Raw genomic sequence first — 12021 nt, 5'->3', positions numbered from 1 at the left:
GGGACTTGCCCTTGGTCCTTCATGCCTTGACGGGTCCTCCCTTTGAACCGTTAAGGCTCATCTCCTTGAGGTTTCTGTCCATCAAAACTGCCTTTCTGGTAGCCATCACATCTGCCAGGAGAGTTTCTGAAATTGCGGCACTGTCAATACGGCAGGACCTCTGTAGATTTTACCCGGACAGAGTTGTCTTGAGATTGGACCCGGCCTTTATTCCGAAAGTGAACACTTCCTTTCATAGAGCACAGGACATTGTGGTACCAGACTTTTGCTCCCGTGGTAGCCATCCTTCTGAACTGAGATGGCACAAATTAGACGTTAGACGTGCCTTAAAAATTTATATTCGTCGGACCCAAGACCTACGGTCTTCTGAAGGTCTCTTCGTATCCTTCTCCACCAGAACGATGGGGAAGAAAGTGTCACCTCCTACGATCAGTCGTTGGTTGAAGGATTGCATTTCCGAGGCCTACGCTGCTAAAAACACCACAGCTCCACAAGGGATAACTGCTCACTCTACCCGGAGTGCGGCCACGTCATCGGCCTGGAGGACCCAAGCATCTCTTGAGGACATTTGTCGAGCAGCCACGTGGGCAGCTCCATCCACTTTTATAAGACACTACAAGATTGATTCGTTCGCTTCATCAGAAGCAGCCTTTGGAAGGAGGGTCTTGCAAGGGGTGTGCTCTTTTTCAGCGCCCCTGGTCCAACCTTCTCCCTCCCTTTGACTAAACTTGGGTATATCCCATCCTGGACTCTCCTTGCAAGTGCATTGGAGAAGGACCGTTGACTTACCTGAACGGTCTTCTCGATGCACTGCAAGGAGAGTCCAGACCCACCCGGTTCTCGGGACCAGGGTCACAGTTACAATTTGGTTGTTGACACTTGGGAATGTTTTTTTCTGATGAATAAATCGTTAGTTTTTTTGCATTACTGCTCCTTCGTAATTATTAGACTGGAGGGCTAAGGGGGCGGTGCCTGGCTAATATTAAATATTTAAATTAAACTCAGTCCCAGCCAATCAGGCTGAGAATAACCCATCCTGGACTCTCCTTGCAGTGCATCGAGAAGACCGTTCAGGTAAGTCAACGGTCCTTTTCTGCAATAATCTGAAGTTTGGAAGCCCACTACAATTGTTCTACGGTTTACTACATTTACTAAACTAATCTCAACAGATGTGAATCTAGATTTAAGGGATGCATCCTACAGAAACACAAAGCCTTTTTCCAAAATTTTCTTATTTTCTCTTTAAGAAAAGTAAGCTGATGTATTAGCTGTCTGGCTTATGCAGGGGTGGGCTCTAGCCGGAATGTTAAATTGGGCTCACCACTGCGGCTCATGATTGCTTGTGGGGTCAGCGCGATTTTGCTTCTGTAGCTGTGGAGATAGCAAAATTGTGCATGGAGCCGCAGGTGTGCCCTCGCCCAAACACAGATGCACCTGTAGCTCCGTGCACGATTTTTCTATCTCCACAGGTGCAGAAACAAAATCGCGCTGGCCCCACAAGCACTCATGAGCCACCGTGGTGAGCCCAATTTAGCGTTCCAGCTAGCAGTCCACCCCTGGGCTTATGGTAGGTCAACTCCTAGGCTAAACAATAAGGCCAAATCCAACAGAGAAGAATCAAAATCCCCACTTAAGTTTAAAATGGAATAAAGCAATAGACCTGGCTACTAGCATTAATGAGACAAAAACACTTAGGAATGTTATGGATTCTGATAAAGCAGCTCCATGAGATGCTGCAGTGGGATCTGCAAACCTCTTAAAGATAAAACAAGTTCATCAAATGTGTTCCAAAACAGCATTGAAGAAAAAAAAAGATCAGCCTATTCTGATAACCTGATAACATGCCTTCTAGAAGATACCTATTGTACCTTTTTAACATAATGCTGAGTAATATAAAAATCAAATGGGAATATAGATTCATATAGAACACATCAACTCCACTTGCCAATATTAAAATAAGCAAAGATCAACACCAGACAAACAATCAGACAGAAAACAATAATTAAAAAGCCATCAAGAAAGAAACTTCATGAATACCAAAATTGGCAGGGCAAGCTATTTATTATTATTATTTATTAGATTTGTATGCCGCCCCTCTCCGTAGACTCGGGGCGGCTCACAACAATAACAAAGACAATGTAAGAACAAACCTAATAATTTAAAAAACACTAAAAAACCCCATTATTAAAAGCAAGCATACACACAAACATACCATGTATAAACTGTATGTCTCAGTTCCCTCATGCCTGACGGCAGAGATGGGTCTTAAGAATTTTACGAAAGGCAAGAAGGGTGGGGGCAGTTCTGATGTCGGGGGGGAACTGGTTCCAGAGGGTCGGGGCCACCACAGAGAAGGCCCTTCTCCTGGGTCCCTCCAAACGACATTGTTTAGTCGACAGGACCCAGAGAAGGCCAACTCTGTGGGACCTAACCGGTCGCTGGGATTCGTGCGGCAGAAGGCGGTCCCGGAGGTATTGTAGGCTGTATATAAACAGGCAGCAAATCCTACACTCATGCTGATGATGCAAGTATGATAGTAGAATGAGCACAAAATGCACAAACATGAACATTGAACAGAATGACTAGTTGGATAATGAAATATTTATGAGCAAACAACCAAGCTCAGAGACCATTAAGAACTCCAAGCTAACTGAATCTGAATTGTCTTTCTCATCCGTGCAGCAATATCCACAAAGAGGGTCAAAACAGGAAAGGTGACAGTTGTGGCACCATGATTGAAGCCCTGTCCATTTATATATAGACGCAATGTTGATAAATGTACTAAAGGAACCTTGCTTCTTAATTATGTCATCTTACCTATTTTGACAGCTCCTGCAAATATTATCCTCTTTCCCTGCTTCTCCTCACCATTGAATATAAAATTTCTATACTTCTTACTTGCCATCCTGTTCAATATTCATGTTTGTATCTTTTGTGCACATTCCATTATCATACTCGTATCTAACATTCTCTAAATATGCAGTGCAAGAAGGATGAGAAGGGAAAACAGACCCAATTATGACCATTAAGAACCTGTTGGAAAACAATTGTTGCATACTAGAGACTATATTATTGAAACAGAAACAAGCAAAATGGAATTGTGTGTGTATGATCAATGGGTATGATTCTAGTGCCAAAATAAAGCTAGAGTATATGAAAGCAGCACATGGTTGAGTATAGATACTGGGTTTGATTGGTTTGATTCATACCAATGTTAAGCCACATACAGTGGTACCTCTACTTAAGAACGCCTCAACTTAAGAATTTTTCTAGATAAGAACCGAGCGTTCAAGAATTTTTAGCCTCTTCTTAAGAACCATTTTCTACTTAAGAACCCGAGTCCAGAAAATTTTTTGAGAGAGGCACCGGCCAGTTTTCTGACATTCCCTCTGGGTTTCTCTTTCTGGCACAGTGTATGGGAGGCAGCCTCGCGCCGGGTGTATTGAGGTGTGTGATCCTCCTCGCTGCCTCAGAATCCCTCTTTTTTTAAAAAAAGCCTTAAAGTTTTGGGTATTTTTTATTTCCCTCCCCTCACCTTCTTTCTTCAGCAGTGACTGTCTTCTTCCTCTTCTTCCTCCTTCTCCTCCCACCCAAATTCCAAGCTTTTATTTCTTTCCTAATGGGTGTGCACGCATTATTTGCTTTTACATTGATTCCTATGGGAAAAATTCCTTCTACTTACAAACTTTTCTATTTAAGAACCTGATCACGGAATGAATTAAGTTCTTAAGTAGAGGTACCACTATATTATGGTTCATAAACAGTACCTCAAAATTATGTTCCCAGATTGTACCCAGCAAGAATTAAATAATTCCTAATTTAAGATTATCTTTGAATAAGGGATTGGGTGTCTTTTTTTGTAGGCAGAGTGTGAGAAATTTGGGAAAGAAGATGATACTTTCAGACTCAGTCAGATGAGAGGACAGCTGGATCGATCTGTGAGTAGCCTACAGCAGGAGATGGAAGACGTCATGGTGCAAAATGAACACCTGCAGGTTTGTTCGACTTATTGAACCTAAAGGTTACTAGGCAGATTAATTATTCATAAAATGGTGCTGCGGACAGCTCTGTAAAATAAAAATATCGTGTGTACTTCTGCATTCTTATTTGCTAGTCTGAGAAATTTATAGCTTGTTCTAACAGCCCATCCACCCTTTGGCTGGTATGTTGATGAACAGCATAATTTACTTTTTTTATCACCTCTTCACAGTTGCTTCAAGCACAATAATTAGAGGAGAAAGCAGCCAATGCTCATATACCTAACACTCAATTTCTTTAAAAGGTCATGGATCATATTCTGCTGCAGAAGAGAAGAAATAATTTCTCTAATTATTATGAACTAAATCATGAAGACAGGGTGAAATGAAATCCATGAGCAACTGGCAAGCAAAGAATTGTTTGTCTGCATGCTTTGGGGGATATTTGGTGGAGATTAATATTCATTCTGGTGAATTATATTGAATGGCAAGAGGAAACCAGATAAACAAGTTCCAGTTATGGGTTTTTTTCTTGTCTATTTTCTATTTGTTCTCCAAAACCACTAAGATCTGACATGGAGACACAGATTACAAAATCCAGCCCATGTAGATAACTGAGAGAAGGAAATAAAGTATCTATTAATGTAGGTCTTCTTCTGCCACAAGAGACCAGTTTAGGCTCATGGTGAACATGCCCTACCCCTTGGCTAAAAGAAAAAAAGAAAACATCACTTTAAGAAAACAGGGGAAGAATCTGAGAGGGGCATCTTACAAATCCAATAAATAAATAAATTATCAGAGGCAAAAAGATTATTTAGCCCCACCCACCACTTGCTTCTGATCAGGTTATCATATTAACAGAGTACATGTAATTCTTAACTTACAGCACTTTGTTTAGTAACAGGTCAAGGTTACAGTGACACTGAAAAAGTGACTTATGACTGTTTTTCATACTTACAAGTTACAACAATGCAGCATCCCCATGATCAAAATTAAGATGTTTGGCATCTGGTTCATATTTATGACAGGTCCCAAGATCATGTGATTGCTGTTTGTAACCTTCCGACAAGCAAAGTCAGTAGAAAAGCCAGAACTGTGTTACTAATTTAACTGCAGTGATTCACATAACAGCTGCGGCAACAAAAGTTGTAAAATGGGGCAAAATTCACTTAAGAAATGTCTCTTAAAGCAGCAGAAGTTTGGGGTTCAATTGTTCACTATAAATCAAGGATTATCTCTACCTTGTGGCACAGTGGTTAGAATGCAGTTTTACAGCCAAACTCTGCCCACAATCTGGAATTCGATCCTGACAGATTCAAGGTTGATTCAGCCTTCCATCCTTCTAGTGTTGTTAAAATGAGGACCTGGATTGTTGGGGGCTATTTGCTGACACTGTAAGCCACCCAGAGATTGCTGCAAAGCATTGTGAAGTTGTATATAAGTCTAAGTGCTGTTGCTATTGCTACCTCTGAAAACATGCGACCTTAAACAATGAAGCAAAAACATTGCTAACCCCTGCAGTTATGAAGCTCTGGAAGCCAACTTTACCAACATGTTCAACATCAGAGCCCCATAAAGCTAGGCTGTATTTTTATACACTTATTCTAGGTTCAGATTGCAGAGCTGGAACAAGCACATGCCCAGCGACTGATGGAACTGACATCACAATATCAGCTAGACATGGAACTTGAAGCAGAAAGACTACGCAACGCTCAGCTCCAAGCTGAACGGACATTGCAATCCCAGGAAAGAACCCATCGGCAAAGGGTGAAAAATTTGGAAGAACAGGTACAATATAGGTGTAGACTGAGTAACGTTTCTTATTAATCTTATTGTGTTGATGTCTAAAATCCATAAACAGAATACCGACATGCACACTGAAAGATTTATATAAACGTCCCGTGTTAGTATGAGTTGGGATAGTGGGTTGAAAGAATGAAGAAAATCCCAAAGATTTGGTTTATTTAAAGGCAAACTAATGAAGACATCAAGGAGAAAAAGGTTTGTTGTTTTTTCCAAATTTCTCTGTGAATGAACATCAGTCCAAATATCTAAAAGCAGGGCAGAAAAAAATCATTCTGTCCATTGGATTTTCTAGACGAATAATAAAACTCTTTTAAGTATTTGAGTTTAGGAAATCCTATTAGTGTAACAAACGGATAAATGGATGGATGGGTGAATGGATGGATGGATGGGTGAATGGATGGATGGATGGATGGATGGATGGATAGATGGATGGATGGATGATTGTAGTTTATTAAATAACCTTTGGTTAAACAACCTTCAGTTCAATGAGCAAAAATTATTCTTCTAAATCATTTTGTCTGCATGATTTGAACATGCCCTAGTGGCTGGTTTATGTCAAACATTGTCATAAAACTACAATGGATTTACACATGAACTTAAGCTAAAACCAAACAAACTATGTTATAGTTTATGAATGCACATAAAGAACAGCCAATGCAGCCATTCTATAAGATAAGTGAAGGCTTCTAGGATAAAATCAGGAAGGAGCGGAATAAAATAACAAGACAATTGATGCAGGGGTGCAAAGTTCAATTTTGAATTATGTTCAGCACAAGAATGTCTTACAATAGGAACTGTAATTGTACTTGATATGATTCTGTTTGATGATTCTAAACCAGAAACATTAATGTACTGGCATTCAGAAGGTTTGTGAGTATTTTAATATTCATAATACTTGAGCCATTTCCCAAAGAAAGAAAAGGGATACGATTTCCTCCCACATTGTACTAGAGTAAATCCAAATCTTTACGCTCTTTTTTTAGCTTGATCATACAGTACTTGATCAGAACTGCCTCTAATTATAATTCAACATAATTTTAACAAGAGGGAATGAAATAGGAGAATATTTCATAACAGGACTATGTGAAAATACTTATAAACAATTTACTATAATTTCCTATCTGAAGGGCTCTCATTTCTAAACAAGTTTTTAGAAGGGAAGAAAATGATGGAATGAAGTTGTAGAAAACAATTAATGGTGTTAATTAAAACAATTGAAGATAGTGCTTATGCTAATCCTACAACTTTGATTTCTGAAAACTGAACGAATGTGAAGATGAAGCATTGGTTTAGGCCAGCGAAAACGGAATCTAAATCCCCATTATGGTCATGAACCACACATAGTAACTATGCCCCAGTTGCTATGTCTCAGTTTTAATACTTACCGGCCTTGTGAGGCCAAAATCAGAAAACTTTAAGCACTAGAAGAATGTAGCAAAATTTGTCTAAGAATTCTGATGAGCCTGGTACTGGTTGCAATTGAAGTCAGAATTCTGGATTAAATTATATATTCATATTTATCTTTTCCTATGCTTATGTTTTTGCAGGTAAATTCTCTGAAAGAGCAGTTGGATCAAGAAGTGAGAAGACGGCAGGTGTACCTGAGCCAGGTGCTTCATACAGTAAAATGAATAAGCCAAGCACTGCACCTGGATCTCAGATGGCCCAAAAGCAGATTCACCCTTCAGTATGATCCTTACACTCAGGATTTGGATTCATTCATTTCTTGCATTAGGGCACTCAACGGAAGCACAGTCAGAGAAATTGGAGATCTAAGACGAGCAATGCTGGCATGCAGTATTTCTCCATCCAAATAGCACATACTCTGAACACTTGGAAGGCACAGTAAAGATACCAAATAACTAGGCAGCAAACTGCCCAGAGGAAACCCTGCTGTGCGGGCAGCTGTTCTCTTTAAGATGCTTGAAAGCCAGGGCACCAGTGCTTAACTAATTCATTTAGAACATCTGATAGGGAGAGGATTCTCATTTGTTTGGGTCTTGGGGTAGTGTATCCCTGCATGATCTCTTGGAGCTTTTAGTACTGGCTGTACAAACTTTGAAATTCCAGGTGCCTGCTAGGAGCACCCTGCTATTTATATATCTCTGCATTTCCATCAGTTGTCAGATTATTTTTCCCTCCTGCTGGCAAATATTGTTTGGTGCACTGTGCAAAATTATAACTTCCTCTTCCTGCATAGTTATACATGTGGCAGCTATTTGGTTGCAGTCGCTCAGTGTCATTATTAGTGCATCATACGAAATCACAGTTCTGCTGGCACCAAATTTATAACTCAGTATAGAGAAATTAGGAAGAATAGTGAAAACGCCACCCAAGAATTGATCAAATGTATCTATAAACATCAAGCCATTTTCATGGTGGCAGGTGGCTGAGATTAATTCAAACCTAAGTCATTTTCTGACATGTTGGACTCCAGATATGTCAAAGTGTTAACATTTGACATCCACCCACTCTGCCAGCTGACAGGCTCCAAGAAATCCTTTCTGGAATCAAACACTACTTTCCCTGGGAATGACAAGATGCCATCTTGGAATTGCTGTAAACATCACCTGTTATCATTGTTTCACATTTTTTCCTTGTGAATATTGGATTTTCCAAATCTAGATGGAAAACGCATGTTGCCAGTGAGTAAAATAAAGATGTCCATTTCCAAAATTGAGGTTTGCATTATTTTATAGAGAAATGAGTATACAATTGGTTTGCAATAAGTAGTATTTAAGATGTAGCCCAGAAATGTGGACAAATTTTAGCAACAGAAAGTTTTGTGGCAGATTTATTATAGTATAAGCTGTCAAGCTGGCTGAGGATCACTTCATGCATCTGATGATGTGGACTGTAGCCAATAAAACCTTTGTGGCAAAACAATCTGTTTGTCCTTCTGATACCCCAAATCTCTTTATTAAAGTATTCTTGCTACAACAGTTAAAATAGTCACCCTATAACTCCCTATTGCGCTAATCTCATTCTTGATTAAACACAGCATAAAGGACCCACTGTCCAAATTGAATCCCATACAGTGCGTCATACTTGTATTACAAAGTAAGATCCAAATGTATTCATCTGATATGATTACTAACTTTATACTTCTGTAAAAGGGGGCTAAGGATTGCTAAGAATTACTGGAATTCTGAAAATACTCTTCATGGTTCTTTAAAGGAAATCTTTGATGGCTAAAATCTGCTTAAAGCTGACTTACCTAAGGTTACATGGTGCACATCAAGAACCAGATGATAAAATTTGAAGTCATTTTTATTAATTTTGATTTGTATGCATATTGCTTTGATTCCATAACCTGATCCGTAACATGCTACATAAAGGCACCAATGTGCCTGTATACCCTTCTACCAAATTTGTGCCTGCTAAATTTTATGTTCAACTTGAAGTCTAGCATCTAAAAAGCTTTAAAATCAGGAAAAGTTAGAGTTGGGGAACACCACTAGTAGCACATTTTCCACAAATGCCTCTACATTCTAGAGTATGGATATCAAACCTGTTGTGTCATGTTATGGCCATGATGTTTCATGACATTTTTCCCATTCTCAGAGCTGGGGTGGGCATGATCTGCGCATGATGCATCCATGCCACAGGTTGCCAGTTTGACACTCCTCTAATCTAGAGGGATCCTATACACTTGAGGCACAGCTCCTTGCTATGTTTGGGAATATGTTCACGTACCTAGCAAAATCGAAAAGATAAAATGGAATGGTAGAGATTGGGTAGTAAGAGGCATTCTGGTGAACTGGTGCTTTTTAATCTATTATCTGTGACTTCAGCTTTATGACAGCCATTTTATAGGGTTGACTACATCATTTCCTCTGAATTCCTGAGACTCAATTTAAAGCAAAAATATATATATGCATCCATAAGATTGATTGATTGATTGTGTTGGAAGGGACCATGTGGGTCTTCCACTCCAACCTCCTGCTGATGCAGGAGACCCTATACCAGTGATGGCAAACCTTTTTTCCTCGGGTGCCAAAAGAGCATGTGCGCAGGCTATCATGCACGCATGAGTGCCAACACCCATAATTCAATGCCTGGGGAGGGCATAAACAGCTTCTCCTGCCCCCCCCCCCGGAGACCCTCTGTAGGCTGGAAATGGCCTGTTTCCCAACTTCTGGTGGGCCCAGTAGGCTCGTGTTTCACCCTCCCCAGATTCCAAAGGCTTCCCTGGAGCCAGGGGAGGGTAAAAACACCTTCCCCCATCCCCCTGGAGGCTCTCTGGAAGCCAAAAATGCACCCAGAGCCTCTGTGTGAGCCAAAAATCAGCTGGCCAGCACAAACATGCATGTTGGAGCTGAGCTAGGGCAACAGCTTGTGTGCCAGCATATATGGCTCCGTGTACCACCATCACGGTTTGCCATCACTGCCCTATACCATCCCAGACCCTACACCATCCCAGTCTCTTTTTCAAGGTCTCCAACGTTGGGGCTTTCACAGCTTCTGCAGGCAGACCATTCCACTGGTTGATCACTCTCGCCATCAGAAAGTTCTTCCTTATTTCCAGGTTTAATCTCTCCTTGGTCAGCTTCCATCTGTTGCTTTTGGTCTGGCCCTCTGGTACCCTAGAAAGCAGCATTACTCCCCCACTCCTCTACATGGCAACACCTCAAATATCTGTTTACTGTTATCATGTCCCCACCACCACTGCCCTCCTCTTCACTAGACTTTCCATATGCCCAGTTCCTGCAACCTTTCCTCCTATGTTTAGACCTATCTCTATGCTAGTATGAAATCCCAATTCCATTCATTGTTAATGAAATGCAGATATGCATCTGCCCATAATGTGGTTGATTTATTCATTCTTTAAGCTTGTCTAAATAAGGATTAATTTAGCCAAGCTCCAAGAAGTACTTTCTGCCCTGTCTCCCATAGATAAGACTCAAGCACTAATGATGTTTCTTTGGTTTTTTTTTTTAAAAATAAAATAACAGAAACCATTACCTTTAATGCTAGAACATTAAGTGCTAAGCAGCAAGATGGAGTTTGTTCTGTTCCTAATTTCTACCACATAGTTTTTATTTATTTATTTATTTAATATTTAGATTTGTATGCTGCCCCTCTCTGCAGACTCGGGGTGGCTCACAGCAAGATGCAACAATTCATGACAAATCCAAATATAATTTAAAATATTTAAAAAGAACCCCATTTTACTAACAAACACACACACAAACATACCATGCATAAATTGTACATGCCCGGGGGAGGTGTTTCAGTTCCCCCATGCCTGACGGCAAAGGTGGGTTTTAAGGAGTTTACGGAAGGCAGGGAGAGTAGGGGCAATTCTAATCTCTGGGGGGAGTTGGTTCCAGAGAGTCGGGGCCGCCGCAGAGAAGGCTCTTCCCCTGGGGTCCGCCAACCGACATTGTTTAGTTGACGGGACCCGGAGAAGGCCCACTCTGTGGGACCCAATCAGTCGCTGGGATTCGTGCGGCAGAAGGCGGTCTCGGAGATATTCTGATCCAGTGCCATGAAGGGCTTTAAAGGTCATAACCAACACTTTGAATTGTGACCGGAAATTGATCGGCAGCCAATGCATACTGCGGAGTGATGGTGAAACATGGGCATACCTAGGTAAGCCCATGACTGCTCTCGCAGCTGCATTCTGCACGATCTGAATTTTCCGAACACTTTTCAAAGGTAGCCCCATGTAGAGAGCATTACAGTACTCGAACCTCGAGGTGATGAGGGCATGAGTGACTGTGAGCAATGAGTCCCGGTCCAGATAGGGCCGCAACTGGTGCACCAGGCGAACCTGGGCAAACGCCCCCCTTGCCACAGCTGAAAGATGGTTCTCTAATGTGAGCTGTGGATCGAGGAGGACGCCCAAGTTGCGGACCCTCTCCGAGGGGGTCAATAATTCCCACCCCCAGGGTAATGGACGGACAGATGGGATTGTCCTTGGGAGGCAAAACCCACAGCCACTCCATCTTATCCGGGTTGAGTTTGAGTCTGTTGACACCCATCCAGGCCCCAACAGCCTCCAGACACCGGCACATCACTTCCACTGCTTCATTGACTGGACATGGGGTGGAGATGTAAAGCTGGGTATGCCCTTGGATGATCTGACCCAGCGGTTTCATGTAGATATTAAATTTGACCTAACTGTGGGCAAAGAGCTGGGAATCCCAGAAAATAGGTATGCATTGCTAACACAGTCAGTTCCAATGAGGGAAAGTTTCCATGGGTGAATTTAGTTAATCTGACGCTGTTCCTT

General features: G+C 41.3%; 1 protein-coding gene across 3 annotated transcripts in view; it reads left to right on the top strand.

Moving 5' to 3' along the window:
- The window catches only part of CROCC2 (ciliary rootlet coiled-coil, rootletin family member 2), a 143714-nt gene extending 135255 nt beyond the window's left edge, over positions 1-8459 (top strand). For all 3 annotated transcript variants that reach the window (XM_070753238.1, XM_070753236.1, XM_070753237.1), the window contains 3 exons: positions 3864-3995; positions 5586-5765; positions 7331-8459. In XM_070753238.1, coding sequence (XP_070609339.1) covers positions 3864-3995; positions 5586-5765; positions 7331-7414 — 396 coding nt within the window. In that variant the 3' untranslated portion in view covers positions 7415-8459. The remainder of the gene's footprint in view (positions 1-3863; positions 3996-5585; positions 5766-7330) is intronic.
- Positions 8460-12021: the final 3562 nt, after the last annotated feature.

This window comes from Erythrolamprus reginae, chromosome 5 (genome assembly GCF_031021105.1).
Source record: "Erythrolamprus reginae isolate rEryReg1 chromosome 5, rEryReg1.hap1, whole genome shotgun sequence".
In the NCBI taxonomy this organism is placed as follows: Eukaryota; Metazoa; Chordata; class Lepidosauria; order Squamata; family Dipsadidae; genus Erythrolamprus; species Erythrolamprus reginae.
Note: the sequence above shows the minus strand (reverse complement) of the source record. Positions and strands in the feature narration are given on the sequence as shown.